At 42.1% G+C, this 25,132-nt stretch overlaps 1 protein-coding gene and 3 non-coding genes across 5 annotated transcripts in view; all 4 read right to left on the bottom strand.

Annotated features, from left to right (window-relative positions):
- The window catches only part of LOC137424732 (klotho), a 31,635-nt gene extending 17,113 nt beyond the window's left edge, over window positions 1–14,522 (bottom strand). The window contains exons 1-3 of one of the 2 annotated variants that reach the window (XM_078775838.1): window positions 14,263–14,522; window positions 9,513–10,265; window positions 6,003–6,350 (exon numbers count right to left, since the gene is read on the bottom strand). In XM_078775838.1, the coding sequence (XP_078631964.1) occupies window positions 6,003–6,350; window positions 9,513–10,265; window positions 14,263–14,484 (1,323 nt within the window). In that variant the 5' untranslated portion in view covers window positions 14,485–14,522. The remainder of the gene's footprint in view (window positions 1–6,002; window positions 6,351–9,512; window positions 10,266–14,262) is intronic. The other variant, XM_068112486.2, reaches the window with a different exon arrangement.
- Window positions 14,523–22,141: 7,619 nt separating this feature from the next.
- On the bottom strand, window positions 22,142–22,216 carry TRNAN-GUU (transfer RNA asparagine (anticodon GUU)). The gene has a single exon. It is a non-coding gene; the product is annotated as a tRNA-Asn (tRNA).
- Window positions 22,217–23,285: 1,069 nt separating this feature from the next.
- TRNAE-CUC (transfer RNA glutamic acid (anticodon CUC)) lies at window positions 23,286–23,359 on the bottom strand. Its single transcript has one exon. It is a non-coding gene; the product is annotated as a tRNA-Glu (tRNA).
- A 1,620-nt stretch (window positions 23,360–24,979) lies between these two features.
- Window positions 24,980–25,053, bottom strand: TRNAN-GUU (transfer RNA asparagine (anticodon GUU)). The gene has a single exon. It is a non-coding gene; the product is annotated as a tRNA-Asn (tRNA).
- Window positions 25,054–25,132: the final 79 nt, after the last annotated feature.

Below are 25,132 nucleotides of genomic sequence, written 5' to 3'. Positions count from 1 at the left end.
TATATAATATATATATATATATCTATATATATAATATATATATATATCTATATATATATACATACATACATACATACATAAATACATACATACATATATATATATATATATATATATATATATATATATATATATATATACATACATACATACATATATTGTCGTGCCCCTTGCGATTAAGATCAGCCGGGATGGATGGTCGAACCAGCTTACTCCCAAGGCGACCTCCCGATTATGGTGGTTAATTTGTGCAAAAGACGACAAATAAAATGCAACAATCAGGATTTAATATAAATCTTTGATTTAATATGACAATTTAATTTAATACAAATTTAGCAAATATAAATGTGGAAGAAAATTACAAAAAATAAAGCTGACGTAAAACTAAATTATAATGTGAGGTACCTCCTCGCATTTTTACGAATATGAACACAGGGAAACGTAATAAAATAAAATGTTCCCTCTCCAACACTTAGCTGTCTCCAAAATGAGTCCTGTTGGTGAGGTCGGCAGTGGTGGCGGCTCGGAGCCACTTGCGTGGGACACTCGGCAAATGGCCATGTCGAACGCCGCGTGTCGATGGCGCTGTGGGCGCCCGGGGATGAGGCAAGTCGTGAAGATGGCCCTCTTGTTTTCTCCACCATTTAGGAAAAGACAGCACGGCCTCCAGCCCACCAACAACCCAGCAGTCGAAGCTCCTTCACAATCGTCGCACTAAACGCTCTATTCCAGGACACACCAAAATGGCCAAGCCTTCTAGGTCTAGCAAGAATCAAGCGCTTATTTTCTTCTCCCACGAGAGCCAGTCGCGAAGCTTCTTCAAGCTCTCCCATGTCATCCGGCCATGTCACTCGGGAGGCGTGGCCTGTCAGCCCTGTTTCCCCGCCCACCTTCGCTCCATCTCTCCTGGGTGGGTCCCCGCTGTGTCATATCCATAGGGGCGGGCTTAGCTTGTCCAGCAGTTCATGAAGCATGATTAATGGCCGGCCGTGTCGGGAAAAACGTTAGGTATGACTACAGAGGGTTTGACGCACAGGGGAAATTAACCTTAAACCCTATGCTAATTAGCATGGCATCATCCCCCGTATGATGCACATTTAAACACAACCTTAAGCTACATTTTCCCTACTTAGTACATCGAAATTCTCCTACGTGTCACACAGTCCATACTATTTCTATACAATTCTACCTTCGCTACGGTATTCTTTTACCTACCCCAATAAACGTAACTATATATATTGCTATGGTGGTTTTGAGGTTTGTACAGTGAGCTCAATAAAGGTTAAGGTTGTCCCCCATAGATAGTCACACAAGCAACATGTAGCCTCATTGTAGTATAGTTATTTCTTAGTACTAGGGCATTGCCCGTACGTGGGTGCCCGTTCCGTGGCCAAAAAAAAAAAAAAACGCTACCCGTACGCTCTACCCCCGCCCGTACGCCCGTAAACAAAAAAAGCAACGCTCTTCGCTTCCGCCCTTCGCTCTGACTGAATTGGAGAAATAATGCGCATAAGAAATCGAATTACGTACCGTAATGGCGGTCAGCTCGTAACGCGCTCAGCTCCGCTCGTCTCACATCGGCCACGCCTACGCAACAGAGCGTTCTGTGATTGGCTGCCGGAAGATAAGTCGTCACTGTCCGGAAGTTCGCAAATCGCAGTTAGGATGAATCGTTTTAATTTAATCGCAGTTTGAATTCGTTTTAAAACATAGTTTAACGGCAACATAGTTGAAAAGCCTTGCCTTGCTGCAAACAGCTGCTGCAAACAACAACAACATGGAAGGCTGCACTGTCCGGAAGTTGGCATATCGCAGTTACGATTATTTTAGTGTTAATGGCCAATTATTCAATTAGCGCCAACGTATTTTGGCTGTTTGCAATTTAATCGCAAGGAAAAGTAGAAAGAGAAGAGGGAAAAAAAGAAAAGTCTTGCATTAACGCATTAACGCTTGCATTGCATTAACGGTTCGGCACACGTGATAGCTCGCTGCTCTCTGATTGGTTGAAGCGTTTTTTGGACATAGCTCGGTAGGTACTTGTCCGATTAATTACAAACCTTGAAAAGGCACATCCTCGGGTCCCCAGCAATATACCTGGCAAGTTTCAAGTATATCGGACCCGTGGTTGTCGAGAAACAGCGGTCACAGACACACAGACACACAGACACACAGACAGACACACAGAGATTGCTGGAATTATAGATAGATGTGTGAGAATAGGCCCTTTCCAGTGTTAATTCTGCGTTGTGTAAAGCCAGTAAAATAGGCCCTACTGCCACCGATCATCCTACGTCCGTACCCGCAATACAGTTTGTTAACGTTAGTTCATTTTGGGCGAGTTAACATGAGGGAGGTGGAGGAGGATCGGGGCGGAGTCGAGGCAGAGCGGCAGAAGCGATGACGGTAAGCATGAGCCGCCAATCAGAGCTCAGGGGTGGTGGCGTCAGAGGGCGTGGTGAGAAGAGTCTGGTGAGTTCCAGGAGGTTCACGGGGCGTGCCTATATAACCCACTGCGCAAAGCCTTCAAAAGGACTTGCAGAGGAGAAGGACTTGCAGAGGAGAAGGACTTGCGTCACAGGACTTGCAGAGAGGGGACTTGATGAGAGAACTCGCATTGTACCGCTTGATGAACTTGACCATCGCATGAGAACGCGCGCTAACCAACACCAAGGCATTGAAGAAGAGGAGTTGGTCGTTGAATATACGCGGGCGCAGCCAGGCCTGTTTATAACGAACTTGCGCATTTCAGCCAAGCGAGTGAAAGAGGCTGAGTAACCGCCCTTTGCTGTAAAAGCCGTCCCGCCCTTTGCCGTAAAAGTCCTCTCTACCGTTTGTCCCGATATTATCTCCGTGGTTCGAGAGACACGCTACGAGTCCCTGCCTTCGCCTACCTACATCTTCGCAGACGTGCCGGGGACCGTGGAGAGCTGGACGAGGACCATCCTTGGACACGCTGGGGAACACCTGCCCATCTGCAATACCCCGTGTGAGTGTGAGACGGGCCCGTTGTCCCTGGGATAATTAAGACTGTCTAAGCTTGCTCTGTGTCTCTTCGTCCTTGAGCCAATTATACGTGTAATAATAATTAAACCAATCTGTTCTTTCTTCTTGATTCAATCGTCTTTGTGGTTTCATCATTGACTAAGCGTGGCACGAATAAGATCACTTAAATCGGGGTCCATTAATTATAACTGTGCGGATCACGTGAACGCAAACCGCACGGCGTGTTCCAACCACACGTGGTTCGTGCGAGGCTTGCTACCTCGTTTCCGTGGCGGCGCGAGTACTTAGGTATGAGTGAGAATTTGGTCCCGAAACCCAATTTGGTGCTGTCCAGAAGGGACGTTGCAAGCCCCGGTTCCACCAGGCCCAGTAAAGACAAGGGATTAATCCCCCTTGATAAGGGGAGAAAGCCGACGAGAGAACCGTAACAATATATATATATATATATATATATATATATATATATATATATATATATATATATATATATATATATATATAAGTTCAAACCACACCTGGTCACAAGTGTGCCACACTGACCGGGTCCTCAGTCGAGGTCCTCAGCATCATCCCGTTTCGGCCCTTCAACCTCGATACGGTCAGCTAAGGTGGGCCAGCAGGGGCACATACACATCCACATGCAGCAACTACACCTGGATGCGTACATACCCCCACCCCCAGGCAGTGCAAATGCAGACTACAATAACAAAATCGCCTCCACATCCAGAATCCACAGCACCAAACAAACATGGTGGAGCACTCAAACACCCACCTTTATACTTCCCTTTCTCCCATACCTGGCCATTTCACTCTCCTCCTCACATCGTTTCCATGCTGGAGTACAACCCCAGGACATACAACACTGTGGCTTGCTACCTGGCTGTTTCTCCTGGCCGTCTTACGTGTCCCCTTATATATATATATATATATATATATAATGTTGCGGATATGAGATTGGCCTCCATCCATATCCGCTTGTAAATATTCCCCTATTTCCTCCATACTTCCCAACTATCCCCAATCCCCCATTCCCTAGTCCCATTTTCTGTAAACAACACTCTGTAGACCCGACCTCCCCCCTATTTCCCCCATTAAATGTCGCATCCAGGTCCACCGCATCTCACGTAGACAACTATAGGACATCTTGCTAGTTATTCTTAGTCTATGTCAGTTAAGGACTCGTTTCCATTAATTCTGACTCTTCGTTGCACCAGAATGTGATTGTATGGCACCGTTAGGAAGGTTAGGACCTCCCAATACCTCCCCGCAGCTCTTCCTCATGGTACAACAACAACAACAACAACAGCGGCGGCGGCGCGGGGAGTGCGCGTCCTCACTCCGGCTTGGTTGGTAGGGGGTGTTGGGAGGGCACCAAGCCTTTCCAACGAGCCGCCATCGACCATGTGCTCGACGGGGTTACCAAGTAGGGGCTCGCTGTCAGCTCCTCGTCAAGGGCGGAGCCCGGTAACCCCCGCACCCAATAGAAGCGGCGGACCGATCCCATCTGGGGCGGAGCCAACGAGCCGAGGGCGTGTCACTCCCCGCTGAGCATGCGCAGGAAGAGGGAGGTGACGTCAGATGCGCCCTCAGCTTGGAGAGAGAAGGACGCCACCTCCGAGCGCTGTGACACCTCCCCGCATCTCTGGACTGGACCGTGCTTGATTCTGTCCCTGAGCCAAGGTGCACCTTGCGCTATCGACTGCCTGTCCTTCCCTGCCATCAATCCCTGTGTAAGTCAGTCTTGTTCCGTTTGTCTGTGGTCTGTCTGGGATAGATAAGGTTGTGTCTAAGTGCCTATCTCTTCTGTGTCTTTACCTCATTGCCTTGTAATCTACCCCTTTTCTCCCCCACTAATTATATCCTCCTCCGGAGGTCTTGAGAACTGTACCCCTTGCGTCGTTTCATTTATCCCAGTCGTTGTGTCCTTTCCTTCATTGATTTAGCATAGCGCGATTTGGTCAACGTCGGGTGGAATCGGGTAAGTTGGGGAAGAATCGGGGGAACTGTTAGGTCGCGGCAATACCACCGCTCGGTAAATAACATCTAATCCGCGATCCGTAACAATATATATATATATATATATATATATATATATATATATATATATATATATATATATATATATATATATATATATATATACGTATATATATATATATATATATATATACGTATATATATATATATATATATATATATATATATATATATATATATATATATATATATATACATACATATATATATATATATATATATATAGGAAATTATTCCTGTTTGTTAAATTGTTGGATGAGTTAATCTCTAATGCACTAACACATACACTTGCACATACACATAACCTTACACACACTCACATTCGGAGTCTGCCTAGCAGGCACGTAAGACATTGGCCATTGTAAAGCTTGCAGTGTTAGTGTGAGAAATCTCTGAGGATATCTTGAAGAGTCAAAATCTCAGTGGGCTTTCACTGCGTAAGTGATTGGGTCCTTGGGTCTGAGTCCTGGGTTGAGTCAGATTTTTTTCACACTAGCCCCATGCAGGAATTTATTCCTGTTCGTTAAATTATATATACATATGCTCTCCCCAACCGCGTTCGAAATGCCAACTCCCTGTCCTCCGTCCTTCGCCGTTATAAAAGTGAAAGTGCATTTTTACATCAATCACACATTCTTACATCAGATAGATAGATAGATGCACAGACACACAGATGTGAAAAAGCAACTTGGATTTTTTAAAATCACTCTATAATGCAATGTGTAGCAATGTGAAAGGTAATAGTAAATGATCCACGACCCCATTCCTTAGTGGGTGTATGGATGTGTTTTCGGACACTACAAAAAATGGGGGGTGAAAAACCAAAACATTTTTGATTTCTTCAAAATGTCAACAGGATTAGAACAGCACCGGTCAATGCAAGGTACCCCTTCTAGTAACCTATAAATCAGTGCTGGCATGGATAATGTAATTTTGTAAAAACAAGTAATTTTACACCCTACCTGTCCCAATAGCTGCCATGGTTCCAAGTAGCGAAAGGACGTAGGTCCAAACGAGAGGGCAAAAAAGTCAGCTGATCCATGTATGATGTGCCGGTGAGCCGCTAAGAGTCTGGGCAGATGCTTTCCGGCATGGCTTTGCAATGCTTCAGGGTAGAATCCATCACCAAAGATAGGTTTGGCAAACCAGCCAAGGGTGGCATCGAGAGTAACACGATGTGGGAGTTTAAGGCCCGACAGGCCATTCGACCGAGTTGGTTTCATCCAGGGAGAAGCTAGGACGAGGGACACACGGCCAGCTTGCAGCGGTTTGAAACGGGACTGGTAGAGACGGTAGACCTGAGCATGAGCCTAAAGAAGAAGAAGAAATATACCGATTTATTGACGTGGATTTGATCGAGTGCCTTGAATTTGTATATTTATGCAAAAAAAAAATTCAATTAAAAGGGAAATTCAAAGTTGTTTCACAAGTCAAAAAGAACATCCCAAAAATATTTCTTCACAATTACTGTGAATAACAACTATTGCAATTGAGACCCTTTTGTCATCGCAGACTTGATTGTAAACAAACCCATTTGCAATACAAGAACGGCGCTCGGTAGAGAGAAAACCTCCGCCAGGCTGAACAGTTTACGTTTTGTATCCACTGATGGGCCGGATCCGGATCGGGACCTGAACCAAAATCGAATCGCCTTGTTCTTGTCACCGAACCAACTCATCCGCCAAGTTTAGTCATAATCCGTCCACACGTTTTGAAATATCGTCCTGTGTATCGTTTTTGGCGCTGTCTCTCAATGGTGAAGAACCACTAATTTATTTTTTTTATTCCATATCTCGATCCGGATCCGGATCTTCACCAAAACAGAATCAATTCTTCCTTGTCACACACTCAACCTGTCTCTTCGCCACGTGGGACTTTTGTCTTCACCACATGGGACTTTTGTCTTCACCACATGGGACTTTTGTCTTTGGCACGTGGGACTTTTGTCTTCGCCACATTGGACTTTTGTCTTCACCACATGGGACTTTTGTCTTTGGCACATAGGACTTTTGTCTTTGGCACATAGGACTTTTGTCCTCGCCACATTGGACTTTGGCACATAGGACTTTTGTCTTCACCACATGGGACTTTTGTCTTTGGCACGTGGGACTTTTGTCTTCGCCACATTGGACTTTTGTCTTTGGCACATAGGACTTTTGTCTTTGGCATATAGGACTTTTGTCCTCGCCACATTGGACTTTGGCACATAGGACTTTTGTCTTCGCCACATTGGACTTTTGTCTTTGGCACATTGGACTTTTGTCTTTGGCACATGGGACTTTTGTCTTTGGCACATGGGACTTTTTTATTTGGCACATAGGACTTTTGTCTTCACCACATGGGACTTTTGTCTTTGCCACATTGGACTTTTGTCTTTGGCACATGGGACTTTTGTCTTCACCACATGGGACTTTTGTCTTTGCCACATTGGACTTTTGTCTTTGGCACATGGGACTTTTGTCTTTGGCACATGGGACTTTTGTCTTTGGCACATTGGACTTTTGTCTTTGGCACATAGGACTTTTGTCTTTGGCACATAGGACTTTTGTCCTCGCCACATTGGACTTTGGCACATAGGACTTTTGTCTTCGCCACATTGGACTTTTGTCTTTGGCACATTGGACTTTTGTCTTTGGCACATGGGACTTTTGTCTTTGGCACATGGGACTTTTTTATTTGGCACATAGGACTTTTGTCTTCACCACATGGGACTTTTGTCTTTGCCACATTGGACTTTTGTCTTTGGCACATGGGACTTTTGTCTTCACCACATGGGACTTTTGTCTTTGCCACATTGGACTTTTGTCTTTGGCACATGGGACTTTTGTCTTTGGCACATGGGACTTTTGTCTTCGCCACATGGGACTTTTGTCTTTGGCACATGGGACTTTTCTCTTTGCCACTAGGGACTTTTTCTATGCCGAGTGGGACTTTTTCTATGCCGAGTGGGACTTTTTCTATGCCGAGTGGGACTTTTTCTATGCCGAGTGGGACTTTTTCTATGCCGAGTGGGACTTTTTCTATGCCGAGTGGGACTTTTTCTATGCCGAGTGGGACTTTTTCTATGCCGAGTGGGACTTTTTATATGCCGAGTGGGACTTTTTCTATGCCGAGTGGGACTTTTTCTATGCCGAGTGGGACTTTTTCTATGCCGAGTGGGACTTTTCCGTATGCCACTAACCAAAATTAGCAGGACCTGAAAAAAGAAAGAGAAATTTCATTAATTATATTTGGTACCCTCTTCGCTTGCTTCGTCCTGAAGTGGTTTGCTAATGGTGGAGGAAGGGGCGGGGGGGGGGGGGGAGGGGCGTCTATTTGATTATGACTGGTGACCCTCAAGTGTTATTGCAGAAGACCCTCAGACAGGTCTAATGGGTTACTCTTTTTCTAATCCAATCTCATGATTATATTTAGCTGTGTACATCTACGTATCCTATTATTACCCTGCGCTCGCGAAGCGAAAAGCGGGGTTAAGCATTCAGTGACGTACATACGTACGTGTGTGTGCCGTACGTGTCTGCATTTTAAAAATTCTTTTTCTCAGCAACCATTGGTCCGATTGACATGAAAGTTTCACCATAGGAGCGCCTCCTCCTGTAGAATATTTTAATGATTATTATGACGTCATAGGTCACGTGGTACAGGCGCCATCTTGGAAAAACTTCGCATCTCTATATCTCTGAAACCGCTTCATGGAAAACAATTGAGATTTGGCTCATTGTCAACTACTCCCCATGGGGAATAAGATATGTTAATGTTGATGTCATCGCTGCCTTCGTTATGACGTCATAATTCGACAAATACAACACTTATCCATCCGATCGTTATTTTAAAAAAATTCAGCAACTGTTGGTCTGATGGACACGAAATTTTCACCATAGGAGCGCCTCCTCCTTTAGAATATTTTAATGATAATCATGATGTCATAGGTCATGTGGTACAGGCGCCATCTTGGGAAAACCGGAAAATGTTGCACCTCTATATCTCCAAAACTGCTGCATGGAAAAAATTGAAACATGGCTCATTCTAAAGAACTCCATATGGGGAATAGGTGTTAACGATGACGTCATTGGTGCCATAATTATGACGTCATACTTTGGCAGGGACAACACTTAGTCTGATCAGTTTGAAATGTTTTGAGCGTGATCTGTGCAACAATTATATTCGAGAATATAAATTTATATGTCATCGCTCATGTGGTCTGGCAGCCATATTGGATCAAAGAAAAAAAATGTTCAAAAATAGAACAGTTGGCTCACAACAAGTTGACTGCGCAGGGTAAGTATTCTATTAATACCATCTAGTTTTCTCTTAATTTGATTGCCTTTTTATTCCTTAATAATGTTCATTTACTGGAAGTTACTTCCTGAAAAAAATATTTATCTGCTGAAATAGTAACGTTCGAATAGTTACAAGTAACCACAACATTATGGATGTCATGTTTCAAGATACCATGAACAAATACCATGTACCAACAACATATTGTGTGCCACCACAAAAGCTGAAGTGCCATTTGGGTCCTGATGTCGAGGAGGAAGGCGTCCTGTCCCATAGCCATGGATTGCTGCATTGAGCGGATCGTGAAACGTCAGCCATATTTTCACTTGATCACCAAATGTTTTGAAGCAGAAGGCAGCATAAACTACAAAGTCATTCACCGTGGACCCATTCAGCCAGCCACCTCGGACGTTCAATGCCTTTGGCAAGTCCCAGTGGTAGAGTGTCACGATGGGTCTAATTCCTTCAGCAAGTAAACCCTCAATTAACATTTGATAGTAACATAATGCTGCAACGTTAGGTGAAGAACCATCAACATGGCCGCCTGGAAAGAGACGCGCCCACATCATTGAGAAACGGTAGTGTGTTAGCCCCAGTAGTTTTGCTGCGGCTATGTATCTCTCAGCACGGTCATATTCACCACTGGAGTTGTCTCTTCCTGATTCACAGCGTACTTCGCTTCTCCAATCTGGGTTCTGTGATCCCGCACGTTTCCACACGTCCCCGGCCACCATTTTGGTTTTGCGTTCACTTCCGCTTCTGGCTGTTCCAATTTTCTCGTCCCTTCTTGGATTTGAAAGCTCAACGGTTTTTTCCCCCTGTGAATGACCGCATCCAGTAAATTCTCTTGGTTTTGCTGTCGTTTTGGCTTCTCTGATTTCTCTTAAATGTGTTAATACATCCGCAGTGGTTATGGTTTCCCCATCTTTGTCCCGATCTCCTTCAACCTGTTGGAACATTATCGGGTATTGTGAATTATAATCAGAAAAATGTTCCATAATAAATAGTTTTATGTCACATAATGTTCATAGAATATAATCATGCTTTATATGGTTTCGCTTGTGGGTGTGTGTTTGTGTGTTTTGGCTTATCTAATCCGATGTTCCATACTCTGTCATTCCCTTGTATTTAAGTCGTTGGAGATGAAAGTTGGGATAAATGTGATATTTTTTCGATTGTGATTTTTTCCCATGAAAACTGAGTACTCCCTTTCAGCGTGGGTCACGGCCGAGCCCCCTTCGGTGCCCAGCAATGACGATTTGCAATGCCTGGAGATGGCATGGGAAAGGTGCGGTGTACAACAAGAAAACAAACAAACAGAGTGAAAACTGAGTACTCCCTTTCAGCGTGCGTCACTGCCGAGCCCGATTCGGTGCCCAGCAATGACGATTTGCAATGCCTGGAGATGGCATAGGAAAGGTGCGGTGTACAATATTTCCTATCTCTTCTGGGCATTATCTCAGGCACCTTTTGAGTTAGGAAGCTGATATTTGGACATGCCAATGACCAAGTGATTTGGCTGTCAAGGCTGGTTTTGATTTCTTGATTAATCAATTCATCAATTAATTATTTAATTATTTGATTAATGACTTCATTAAAAAAAAATTAAGTTACAGATTCGGATGAAATGGTGGTGGTTTCTGTATTCCATTAGCCAATTGATTAACTATTTAATTTTTTTATATTATTATTTATTTATTTTCATTATTTATGATTTATTTATTTTCTTTCTCATCTGGCCAATATCTCAGGCACCTTTTGAGCTAGGAAGCTAATATTTGGACATGACAGTGACCAGGTGATGTGGCTATCAAGGATATTCTTGATTTATTGATTAATCGTTTAATCGATTAATTATTTATTGATTAATTGATTAATTATTTAATTATTTGATTAATGACTTCATTAAAAAAAAATTAAGTTACAGATTTGGATGAAATGGTGGTGGTTTATGTATTCTATTAGCCAATTGATTAACTATTTAATTTTTTAAAATTTATTTATTAATTTTCATTATTTATGATTTATTTATTTTCTTTCTCATCTGGCCAATATCTCAGGCACCTTTTGAGCTAGGAAGCTAATATTTGGACATGACAGTGACCAGGTGATGTGGCTATCAAGGATATTTTTGATTTATTGATTAATATTGGCACACCTGAGCTCCTCACCACATACAAGGCTTTCATCCGCAGCTCAATGGAATACTGCTCTCCCCTCCTGGCTGGTGCTCCTGCCTCACACCTAGCTCGTCTTCACGCTGTTGAAACCAAAGCATTCAGAATCATTGGAATCTCCCGTGATGAAGCTAACTCCAAGGGCCTCTCACTCACTCACCGCAGGCAGGTTGGTGGTCTTTCTGTCTTCTACCGACTCCTCTCTGGCCTTGCCCCCCAGCTCTCTCTCGGCTCTGTCCCGCAAATATTCCTACAGGTCGCACAAGATCTGCCTGCAACCTTCTTATGGTTAAACTGCCAAAATCAAGACTCTCTGCTCACCTTCACTCCTTCATTCCTCTTTTCTCCCGCCTCTGGAACAAACTCCCTCACTCTCTTCAATCCCACTCCGCCCTCCAGGTCTTTAAAACAGCTGTTCACCACCATCTCTTATCTTCCCCCATCCAAAACCTTGATCTTTTCTATCCCTGCTAATTTCACCCCAATTCCACTTTTTTGAAATACCAACTTCTGTCCTGGAAGTCCTTGGTGTCCTTGTGTTTCATACTTCTCCCACCCCCCCCCCCCATTCCCACGCCTCCTCCCCCCAAGCCCTCTCCCCCCCACACATCTCCCTGCTCTTAAATGTTGTGTGCTCTCAAGTGTTTGTGTGCTTCCCCTTCTCTTGTCTTCCGCTCCCTCTTTTTATATATTTTGTTTGTCTGGTTGATTTGTTTGTGAAGTAAATGTCAGCTCTTTCACGAGCCTCGATTCAGTATACAAAAAAAAACAAAAAAAAAACGTTTAATCGATTAATTAATTTATTGATTAATCGATTAATTATTTAATTATTTGATTCATGACTTCATTTAAAAAAAATTTAAGTTACAGATTTGGATGAAATGGTGGTGGTTTATGTATTCCATTAGCCAATTGATTAACTATTTAATTTTTTTATTTGTTATTTATTTATTTTCATTATTTATTATTTATTTATTTTCTTTCTCATTTGGCCAATATCTGAGGCACCTTTTGAGCTAGGAAGCTAATATTTGGACATGACAGTGACCAGGTCATGTGGCTATCAAGGATATTTTTGATTTATTGATTAATCGTTTAATCGATTAATTATTTATTGATTAATCGATTAATTATTTAATTATTTGTTAATTATTAAAATTTATTATTATTATTATAATAATAAATTATATAAAATTAAATAAATAATTAAAATAAATTAATAAATAAAAATTTATTTGTTATAATTAAAATTAATTATTAAAAATTAAAATTAAAAATTAAAATAAATAAATAAATAAAAATTTATTTGTTATTTAATTATTAAAATAATTTTAAGTTACAGATTCGGATGAAATGGTGGTGGTTTCTGTATTCCATTAGCCAATTGATTAACTATTTTTTTTTTAATGATTATTATTTATTTATTTTCATTATTTATCATTTATTTCTTTTCTTTCTCATCTGGGCAATATCTCAGGCACCTTTTGAGCTCGGAAGCTAATATTTGGACATGACAATGACCAAGTGATTTGTCTGTAAAGGCTATTTTTGATTTATTGATTAATCAACTAATCAATTAATCGATTAATTATTTAATTATTCCATTAATTACTAAAAAAAAATTTTTTTAAGTTACAGATTCTGATGAAATGGTGGTGGTTTATGTGTTCTATTAGCGAATTGATTAATTATTTAAATTTTTTATGATTATTATTTATTTATTTTCATTATTAATTATTTATTTATTTTATTTCTCATCTGGGCAATATCTCAGGCACCTTTTGACCTAGGAAGCTGATATTTGGACATTACGATGACCAGGTAATTTGGCTGTAAAGGGTATTTTTGATTTGTTGATTAATTAATTAATCGATTAATTATTTAATTATTCGATGAATGACTTAATTAATTATTTTTTTAAAGTTACAGATTCGGATGAAATGGTGGTGGTTTCTGCATTCTAAGAGCCAATTGATTAACTATTTAATTTTTATATGATTATTATTTATTTATTTGCATTATTAATCATTTATTTATTTTCTTTCTCATTTGGCCAATATCTCAGGCACCTTTTGAGCTGGGAAGCTAATATTTGGACATGACAATGACCAAGTGATGTGGCTATAAAGGATATTTTTGATTTATTGATTAATCATTTAATCGATTAATTATTTATTGATTAATCAATTAATTATTAAAAAAATTTATTAATGACTTATTTAATTAAATTTCTAAAAGATACATCTTGGGATGAAGCACTAGTGGTTTAGTTATGCTATTAGCCAATTGATTACAAAAATATTTGATGATAATCTTTTATTGATTTTAATTATGCAATTAATCAATCAATTATTGTACACCTCTCCCTCCCAATGCAGTCTCTATGAGCTGCACTACGGTATTGCCGGGCGCCGGGGGCGCCCCGGCAATGCCGCGCTGTAGGATATTTAATTATTTGGCATGGGGGCGGTGTACTTTGAATGTATCTGTACTTGTTTATCTTTCTTTTTCTCCAAACTACCTTTCATGTTTCCTCAAACCTGGATTCTGCCCACATTCCTGGTGTTTCCCTCCCATTGATCTGATATAGTGCACACAACAGTCCGCATAACTGGGTCCATCCCATTATAAATGCAGGTAAAGGGGTTACACTGATTAGCCACCTTCAGTGGCTGACTTTACCGCAAGCTTTAAGTCCTAAAAGAGTCTTGGGAGATTTACAGACCCAAGCTTATGACACAATCATCTGTACACAAAGGGTGCTTACCTGATGGGGTGCTGTTCCTGCAGCCCAAATGAAGTTCTTGGGGAATGACCCCGACGGACCAGACAGTCGAGATCGGTACTGTGTTGTTGGTACACTGCAGAGTACTCCCGACAAGCACAACATCACCATGATGGCCACAAGTGCAGAAGATGCTTTTGACTGCGGAGTTGATGATCCTCTGTGGAAGATGCGACACATGGTTATCCCTTGTGCCCGCATCATGCTCTACCAAGAGGTGAAATGTCGTGTCTTGTCAGAGAAACAAGCGACGCTGCATCATGATATCATCACTGTGTTTCTCTTTTATCAATCATTACCTCCATATTGACTGGACAGCTCACAGGCTGCAAGTAGTCTCAATGTAAATTGCAGCACCCCGTTATCTTTGATTTATGTGAGAAACAAGACTAAACAAGATGAAATTGATGGTGATGTGGGCTGGAGTAATGTTGGGAATCTTGTGGGTGGGGGGGGGGGGGGGGGGCTGAGGGGGGCAGTGGTGACACGGTTCCTGAAAGTTCAGTTGATGTTCTCCGTTATCCCGTGTATTATATTCCCGAATTCTGAACGACCTTTCACCCACACGAGCCAAGGGTTATAAAGCCGAGTGCTTTGCACTGGTCTCCCTCCTTTCTTTAACCTTATTCTTTCCTTACTCTGATCTATAAAACAACAATAACTAATAATAATACGAGCGAAGGCACCCCGTCAAATGGCAATTCGTAAATAATGAATATGATTATTTGTTGACAAACACCAGACTCTGAATTTTGACACATTACTGACCCTCTATTACCCCTTAGGATGGAAGATTAGGTTTATTAGCCCTCCCCCCCCCCCCCCGTTGGACTTTATAGGTGAGGTGCGAAACGGGGCTTATGGATTGATTCTCATCCATCCATATGTCCGTCTGTCTGTCTGCAACCATATCTTGGAGACGTATGGACTTTTATTTTTATGCCTCCACCCAGAAGGTGACCGGGGTCATGTTTTCGGGTTGTCCGTCCGTCCGTCCGTTCGTACAGGCTAAACCTCGTTTTTCTCAGCAACCACATGTCCGATTGAGACGAAACTTTCAGGTTAGGAGTGACACCTATGCAGAATGTTTTTATGATAATTGTGATGTCATAGGTCACGTGGTATGGCAGCCATTTTGGATTAAACGCAAATAATTAAAAAATTATTTCTCGGAAACCGCTGAATGGAAAAATTTGAAACTTGGCACATTGTCAAGTACTCCCAATGGGGAATAAAAGTATGATAATTATGACATCAAAGGTGAAGTGGTATACCAGCCAAAAATGTTTTAATCGAATTCCTTATCCTAAAGATCTGAAATTGCATCCACATGTTCTATGACCCAGTTGTATTGAAATATTAAATTTATGACATCATAGGTCACATGGTTTGGCAGCCATCTTGGATAGAAAAATTAACCTTATCCGATCAACACGAAACTTCACAAATGCGATCCCCTACCCGTACATATGCAGAGTGATGGCATCTACCCGTTGTAGACTATGTGGAGACATATTGGTTACACAGTCGCATTGTTCTAGTTTTTAAAGGTGAACACTGACACACACGATAAAAATGGAAATATACTCCCCTAACAAGGCACTAACAGATTTTTTTTTTAAACAACTGTTGCGGAGCTAAGCTTTAAAAAAAAAAGTTTTTTTTTTTTTTTTTTTTGGATACATGATCGAGGCTCGTGAAAGAGCTAACATGAATAACACAAAAAAAAAATCAAAACAGACACACAAAGTATATAACAAGGGGAGCTATATAATAAGGGTAGCGGTAGACAAGATGGGGAGAGAAGGGGAAGCACACAACACAAGATTTGAGAGCACGGACATCGGGAGATCTGTGAGAGGGAGAGGGCTTGGGGGGAGGAGGCGTGGGAAGGGGGTGGGGGTGTGAGAAGTATAAAACTGACGTGCCGAGCACCACTCCAGTGTGCCCCGGCTGCACTACACACCTGCTCATTGAACAATCATCCTCGACGTTGTGTACGCATGCACCCATCGAGGCACAAACGACCTTGTGGAGAATCCATCCTGACCCGATACGGCCAAAGTGCAATCAGCGGGTTCCAAAGACTGGCCCCATTTGAGAGTTGATTAGTCATTCATTTATTTATAGATTTATTTAATAATTTTGGAAATTCGATTTGTTGCTAACAGCCAGACATCAACCGTACAATTATCTGAGGCTGTTCGCACCTGAAGAGACGGGATTCTCCTGACTCCAGGGCCCTCGAAGCAGGAAGCAAGAAGCGTTGCCTCAGCACCTGATGAGAGGTTTCAAAGTTAGTAATTTGGTCAGTCTCGATTTTCTTTTGGAGGTTAGGGGTGAGGTGCTGGTCAGAGTGCGCCCACACCTGCATCAAAACCTTGTACCCGACAGTTCGCCTTGGAGAAATGCCATAAGCTGTTGTATCATCGCAACTCGTTCCTTCGTGCCATCGTATGCGCACAGAAGGGTCTTCATTGCCGGCTGATACTGCTAAAGCTGGTCCGTCAAGTAAACAAGTACAAAAAGTTTTAATTAAAACAAAAGCCACGTTGATGTTACACAATGCCTAGATGCAGCTGTGCCTATAACGTCGATGTTATAGGCACAGGACATTCCTATTGATTCGATTACTTGATGTTATTTTTGTGCAAAGTGAAAATATATCTCGGCAATTTCCCGTGTGTGGCGACGAATTTTTAATATATCTCGGCATTTTCCCGTCTGTTATTTCAGGCGGTGTATGACTGACCATGCCGCGATTTAAAAAAATATATATCTCGGCAATTTCCCGTGTGTGGCGACACGTGAACGAAGCTATGCTCCTCTCTCCACATTATTGTGACGACGTATAAATTAAATATTTCATCGTGACGATTGTTATCAAATGGACGAATTTTTAATATATCTCGGCATTTTCCCGTCTGTTATTTCGGGCGGTGTATGACTAACCATGCCGCGATTTAAACAAAATATATATATATCTCGGCATTTTCCCGTCTGTTATTTCGGGCGGTGTATGACTGACCATGCCGCGATTTAAAAAAAAAAATCTCAATGGACTTGAAGTTACAGGCCTATGAGAATTCATTTCGTTCTATAAAGGGCAACTTTCATCGGATTTTCTTCCCGTTTTTTTTCAACCGAGTCTAAAACTATGTTAGCGACTGTGAAAAATGAAATGATATATCGAATTTGATTTGAAATAAAACTGTGTGAGAGAGGAAGACACCACGGGCCTACAAAACAGGCCTCAAAGCTGTGCGAGTTAATAAAATGGTGGATATTTGTTTATATGAAGGCTCTCCCAGAATGGGTGGAGCTATGGTTCCCAGAATGGGTGGAGCTTTGAGGTTTTGTCTTCTCTGCAAGAACAAGAAGAAGAACAAGAAGAACAACAACAACAGCAGAGGGCACTCTATGAGCAGCGTCTGCAACGCGGCTAAAAAGGAGCAAGTAGTAAATAAAAAAATTAAAAATCATAAATAAATAAATTTTTCAATGAAACCAAAGTAAATCAAATTGAATCAAATAGAATCAATGGAATATATGAATAATTAAACAAGAAGACGTCATGCAGAGCACGATACTTGGAAAATCCACTCCCCCTTCCCCAAAAAAGGTTGCCATTGATCCAGCAAATTGTCCATTTCATCAAGATTAAAATTGACGCTCTTGATCAAAGCTCAGATCAATAAGGTGAAAATTGACAGCTTTTCAGATGAAAATTGATGATTTTGAAAATTTGACCTTGAGTTGACCTTTGACCTTTTGACCTCAAAAATGGTATGTTTCCCAATTCAGTGAGGCACCAAACGAATGCTGTTAAATATTCAAGTCAATTGGATGAAAATACATTCAATTGGATGATTCAAGTCAATTGGATCAAAACATTGCCGTGTTCCGCTGTCAACCAAAAAGTTTGTGGTTCAATCCCACCCATGGCCGATTGTTTTTTGAATAACTGCCACTGTTCCTGCTCACGTGCTGTTCTGCGATGAATGAAAGCTGACGTGTGAACCTCAGTTGACGCTTCGAAAGTGTTGAATTAAAGAGGAAAGGCAATTGAAAGGAGTTCATCTGCTGGACTTCAGAGGAAATCTTTGGTTCATGTTCCAGAGGTGAATGCCTTTCCCCCCATTGGAAAAACCGCAGTATATCCTGTCTCTGTGGTGCAATTGGTTAGCGCGTGGGCTGTTAACCGAAAGGTTGGTGGTTTAATCCCACCCAGGGACGATTGTTACTTAGTAAAAATGTTATTTTTTTTGCGAGTATGTTGATCACTCCGGTTTGTGTGTGTGTGTGTTTGTTTGTCTGTCCGCTCACTTATACTTGCCTGCAGGTCACAATTTAAACCGATCTTCACAAAACATCACCCAAATAGTAGAGTTCGTGGTCCAACAAAATCCAAAATATTTTTGAGGTCAAAAGGTCAACATCGGCCAAAGGTCAACCACTTTTTTTTCAAATTTATAAAATCCTCAATCTTAATCCGATTGACCTGAAATTTGAATAGGATTTACATATCGGTGAACTGAATTCAACCACCAACTATTTTTGAGATCAGCATAGGCCAAAAGGTTAACATCACCCAAAGGTCAACAACCATATCGATACGGTCTGGCAACCAGCTCTGCTCACCAAACTCTCCTTTGGTATCCATGGAAATCTCCACGCATGGTCTTGCGGACTTCCTCTCTGGTCGTCGGCAACGTGTGGCCCTGAATGGATTTCTCTCATCTCCCCTTCCTGTTCAGGCTGGAGTTCCCCAAGGCAGTGTGCTGGGCCCTGTGCTTTTTCTGGTCTTCATCAATGATCTCTCCGACTCTCTGGAAAATCCTCTATCTCTTTGCTGCCTCTATCTCTTTGCTACTCTCTGCCGCTCCATACCTCATCCCTCAGATCGACAGTCTGCAGCCTCCTCATACTCTGCAGACCTGGACAAAATCACAGACCGGTCAAACAAGTGGAACATGTCTTTCAATCCTGACAAATCTAACACTCTTATGATGTCTCTCCGAAAAGACCGACTGGACAACCCTCTCATCTACTCTCTCAACAATCTTCTCCAAGAAGTTCTGTCGCTCTAGCTTTTGGGTCTCACTATCTGCCATGATCTTTCCTGGGAAAACCACATTTCCAAGCTGGCCTCCAACGCCAGTCGCCGACTGGGCATCCTCCGTCGTGCGAAGTCCTTCCTAGGCACACCTGAGCTCCTCACAACATACAAGGCTTTCATCCGCAGCTCAATGGAATACTGTTCTCCCCTATGGGCTTGTGCTCCCACCTCACACCTAGCTCGGCTTCAGGCTGTTGAAACAAAATCTTTCAGAATCATTGGAATCTCCCGTGATGAAGCTAACTCCATGGGCCTTTCACTTACTCACCGCAGGCAGATTGGTGGTCTTTCTGTCTTCTCCCGATTCCTCTCCGGCCTTGCTCACCCAGCTCTCTCTGTGCTTTGTCCCCCAAATATTGCTACAGGTCGCACAAGATCTGCCAGGAACCCTCTTATGGTTGAACTGCCAAAATCTCGGCTGTCTGCTCACCTTCACTCTTTCATTCCCCTTTTCTCCCGCCTCTGGAACAAACTCCATCACTCTCTTCAATCCCACTCCTCCCTCCAGGTCTTTAAAACAGCTGTTCGCCACCATCTCTTATCTTCCCCCATCCAAAACCTTGATCTTTTCTACCCCCGCTAATTCACCCCAGATCCACTTTTTTGAAATACCGACTTCTTTCCTGGAAGTCCTAGCAGTGTCCATGTGTTTTATACCTCTCCCACCCCCTCCCCCTTCCCACGCCTCCTCCCCCCAAGCCCTCTCCCTCTCACAGATCTCCCGATGTCCGTGCTCTCAAATGTTGTGTTGTGTGCTTCCCCTTCTCTCCCCATCTTGTCTACCGCTCCCCTTATTATATGTTTCATGTGTCGGTTTGACTTTTTGTGTGATTAATGTTCGCTCTTTCACGAGCCTCGATCTTGTATTCAAAAAAAAAAAAACCATTTCAGATTTCTAACATCCTCAATTTTTATCGGATTGACTTGAAATTTGAAAAGAATTGTCATGTCAGCGAACTGAATTCAACCACCAACTAGTTTTGAGATCAACATCGGTCATAAGGTCAATATAGGTGAAAGTTCAACCACTTTTTTGAAATTTCTAAAATCCTCAATTTTCATCTGATTGACTTGAAATCTTAATAGGATTTGCATATCAGTTTAGTAAAACCAACCACCAACTATTTTTGAGGTCACCATCGGCCAAAAGGTCAACATAGGCCAAATTAATAAAAATCTCAATTTTCATCCGATTAACTTAAACTTTGAAGACGATTTGCATATCAGGTCACTGAATTCAACCACCAATTATATTTGAGGGCAAAAGGATGCTCCACTGGGTGCCATTCTACTTTGTTCTGTTTTGCCAAGTGTCGCTCGATGAGTGATTTTTCATTTTTACATCACTGACTGTTCCTGCAAACGAGCTGTTCTGCGATGAGTGAAAGCTGAAACGTGAACCTCAGATGACGCTTCGAAAGTGTTGAATTAAAGAGGAAAGGCAATTGAAAGGAGTTCATCAGTTGGACTTGAGAGGTATCCGTTGGTTCATGGTCCAGAGGTGAATGCTTTTCCCCATTGATGATCCATAATATATCCTGTCTCTGTGGCACAATTGGTTTGTGCAAACCACAGCGTATCCTTTCTCTGTGGTGCAATTGGTTTGTGCAAACCACAGCGTATCCTTTCTCTGTGGTGCAATTGGTTACTGCGTTTGGCTGTTAACTGAAAGGCTGGTGGTTCATTCCCACCCAGGGACGATTATCACTTGGCAATTTTTTTTTCTTTTTTGCAAGTATGTTGATCACTCCGGTTTGTGTGTGTGCTTATGTGTTTGTGTGTGTGTTTGTTTGTCTGTCCGCTCATTAAAACATGCCTACAGGTCACAATTTTAAACCGATCTTCACGAAACTTCACCAAATGGAAGAGTTCGTGGTCCGACAAAATCCTATATATTTTTGAGGTCAAAACGTCAACATAGGCCAGAGGTCAACCACTTTTTTTCGAATTTCTAAAATCATCAATCTCAATCCGATTGACTTGAAATTTGAAGAGGATTTACATATCGGCAAACTGAATTCAACCACAAGCTATTTTTGAGATCACCACAGCCGTTCAATTGTCCTTCCTCTTCAATTCAACACTTTTGAAACGTCAACTGAGGTTCACATTTCAGCTTTCATTCATCGCAGACAGAACGTGGGCAGGAACAGTATCAGCAATAAAAAGAAAACGTCCCTTGGGAGAGATTGAAACACCGTCTTTTCGGGAAACAGCCAAACAAGTGCACCGATTGCGCCACAGAAACAGGATCTGTCATAAATCTTCAAATGGGGTGAAAGGCATTCATCTCTGGAACAGGCACCAACGAATACCTCTCAAGTCCAACAGATGAACTCCTTTCAATTGTCTTTCCTCTTCAATCAATACTTTTGAAGTGTCAACTGAGGTTCACATTTCAGCTTTCATTCATCGCAGACAGCACGTCAGCAGGAACAGTCAGCAATAAAAAAAAATCGTCCCTGGGTGGGATTGAACCACCATTCATTCCAGGAAACAGCCAAACAAGCGCACTGATTGCGCCACAGAGACAGGATCTGTCAATAATCTTCAAATGGGGTGAAAGGCATTCACCTCTGGAACATGCACCAACGAATACCTCTCAAGTCCAACAGATGAACTCATTCAATAACCATTCCTCTTCAATAAAACACTTCGGAAGCGTCAACTGAGGTTCACAAATCAGCTTTCATTCATCGCAGACAGCACGTGAGCAGGAACAGAGTCAGCGATGAAAAAAATCGTCCCTGGGTGGGTATTGAACCACCAACCTTTCGATTAACAGTCGAATGCACTAACCAATTGCACCACAGAGACAAGATGTGTTGTGGGTTATCAATGGGGAAAGGCTTTCAACTCTGGAACATGAACCAAAGATTACCTCTCAATTCGAACAGATGAACTCCTTTCAATTGTCTTTCCTCTTTAATTCAACACTTTCGAAGTTTCAACTGAGGTTCACGTTTCAGCTTTCATTCATCGCAAAACAGGTCAGGAGCAGGAACAGTGTCAGTGACATAAAAATAATCGTCCTTGGGCAAGATTAAACCACCATCCCTTCGGGAAACAGCCGAACACGCAAACCATTTGCGCCACAGAGACTGGATCTGAGATAAATTTTCAAATGGGGAGAAAGGCATTCACATCTGGAACAAGAACCAAAGAATGCCTCTCAAGTCTAACCGAGGAACTCCCTTTAATTGCCTTTCCTCATTAATTTAACACTTTTGAAGTGTCAACTGAGGTTCACCTTTCAGCTTTCATTCATCGCGAAACAGCTCAGGAGCAGGACCAGTGTCAGTAATTTAAAAATAATCGTCCTTGGGAGAGATTGAAACACCATCTTTTCGGGAAACAGCCAAACACGCACACCGAATGCGCCACAGAGACAGGATCTGTCATAAATCTTCAATTGGGGTGAAAGGCATTCAACTCTGGAACATGAACCAAATAATTCCTCTCTCGTCCAACAGATGAACTCCTTTCAATTGCCTTTCATCTTCAATCAATACTTTGGAAGTGTCAACTGAGGTTCACATTTCAGCTTTCATTCATCGAAGACAGCACATGAGCAGGAACAGTGTCAGCGATGAAAAGAAAATTGTCCCCTGGGTGGGATTGAACCACCGACCTTTCGAATAACAGCCAAACGTGCCAACCAATTGCACCGCAGAGACAAGATATGTTGTGTATCATCAATGGGGAAAGGCATAAACTCTGGAACATGAACCAACGAATACCTCTCAAATCCAACAGATGAACTCTTTTCAATAGCCTTTCCTCTTCAATATAACACTTTGGAAGCGTCAACTGAGGTTCACAAATCAGCTATCATTCATCGCGGACAGCACGTCAGCCGGAACAGTGTCAGCGATCAAAAGAAAATCGTCCCTGGGTGGGATTGAACCACCAACCTTTCGGTGGAGAGCCGAACACACTAACCAATTGCACCACAGAGACAAGATATGTTATGAATCATCAATGGGGAAAGGCATTCAACTCTGGAACATGAACCAAAGAATACCTCTCAATTCGAACAGATGAACTCCTTTCAATTGTCTTTCCTCTTTAATTCAACACTTTCGAAGTTTCAACTGAGGTTCACGTTTCAGCTTTCATTCATCGCAAAACAGCTCAGGAGCAGGAACAGTGTCAGTGACAAAAATAATCGTCCTTGGGCAAGATTAAACCACCATCCCTTCGGGAAACAGACGAACACGCAAACCGTTTGCGCCACAGAGACAGGATCTGAGATAAATTTTCAAATGGGGAGAAAGGCATTCACATCTGGAACAAGACCCAAAGAATGCCTCTCAAGTCTAACCGAGGAACTCCCTTTAATTGCCTTTCCTCATTAATTTAACACTTTTGAAGTGTCAACTGAGGTTCACCTTTCAGCTTTCATTCATCACGAAACAGCTCAGGAGCAGGACCAGTGTCAGTAATTTAAAAATAATCGTCCTTGGGAGAGATTGAAACACCATCTTTTCGGGAAACAGCCAAACACGCACACCGAATGCGCCACAGAGACAGGATCTGTTATAAATCTTCAATTGGGGCGAAAGGCATTCAACTCTGGAACATGAACCAAAGAACTCCTTTCAATTGCCTTTCCTCTTCAATCAATACTTTGGAAGTGTCAACTGAGGTTTACATTTCAGCTTTCATTCATCGCGGACAGCACATGAGCAGGAACGGTGTCAGCGATCAAAAGAAAATTGTCCTTGGGTTGGATTGAACCACCAACTTTGTGGTTAACAGCCTTACACACTAACCAATTGCAACACAGAGACAAGATCTGTCATAAAACTTCTCATGGGGCAAAAGGCATTCACATCTGGAACAAGAACCAACAAATACCGCTCAAGTCCAACAGGTGAGCTTCTTTCAATTGCCTGTCCTCTTCAATTCAACACTTTTGAAGTGTCAATTGAGGTTCACGTTTCAGCTTTCATTCATCGCAAAACTGCTCAGTCGCAGGACCAGTGTCAGTAATTTTAAAATAAACGTCCCTTTGGAGAGATTGAAACACCATATTTTAGGGAAACAGCCAAACACGCGCACCGATTGCGCCACAGAGAAAGGATCTGTCATAAATCTTCAAATGGGGTGAAAGGCATTCATCTTTGGAACAGGCACCAACGAATACCTCTCAAGTCCAACAGATGAACTCCTTTCAATTGTCTTTCCTCTTCAATCAATACTTTTGAAGTGTCAACTGAGGTTCACATTTCAGCTTTCATTCATCGCAGACAGCACGTGAGGCGGAACAGAGTCAGCGATGGAAAAAAATCGTCCCTGGGTGGGATTGAACCACCATTCATTCCAGGAAACAGCCAAACAAGCACACCGATTGCACCACAGAGACAGGATCTGTCAAAAATCTTCAAATGGGGTGAAAGGCATTTACCTCTGGAACATACACCAACGAATACCTCTCAAGTCCAACAGATGAACTCCTTCAATAACCTTTCCTCTTCAATAAAACACTTCGGAAGCATCAACTGAGGTTCACAAATCAGCTTTCATTCATCGCAGACAGCACGTGAGCCGGAACAGTGTCAGCGATAAAAAGAAAATTGTCCCTGGGTGGGATTGAACCACCGACCTTTTGGATAACAGCCAAACGTGCCAAACAATTGCGCCACAGAGACAAGATATTGTTATGAATTTGGTAATGCAACATCTAGAGCTAGGTAGATCTGAATAGGTAGGTATTCGGCTGTCGTGACA

The sequence above is a fragment of the Myxine glutinosa genome, chromosome 4 (assembly GCF_964187855.1).
Source record: "Myxine glutinosa chromosome 4, kmMyxGlut1.1, whole genome shotgun sequence".
NCBI classification, from domain to species: Eukaryota; Metazoa; Chordata; class Myxini; order Myxiniformes; family Myxinidae; genus Myxine; species Myxine glutinosa.
This window is presented reverse-complemented; position numbering and strand designations above follow the sequence as displayed.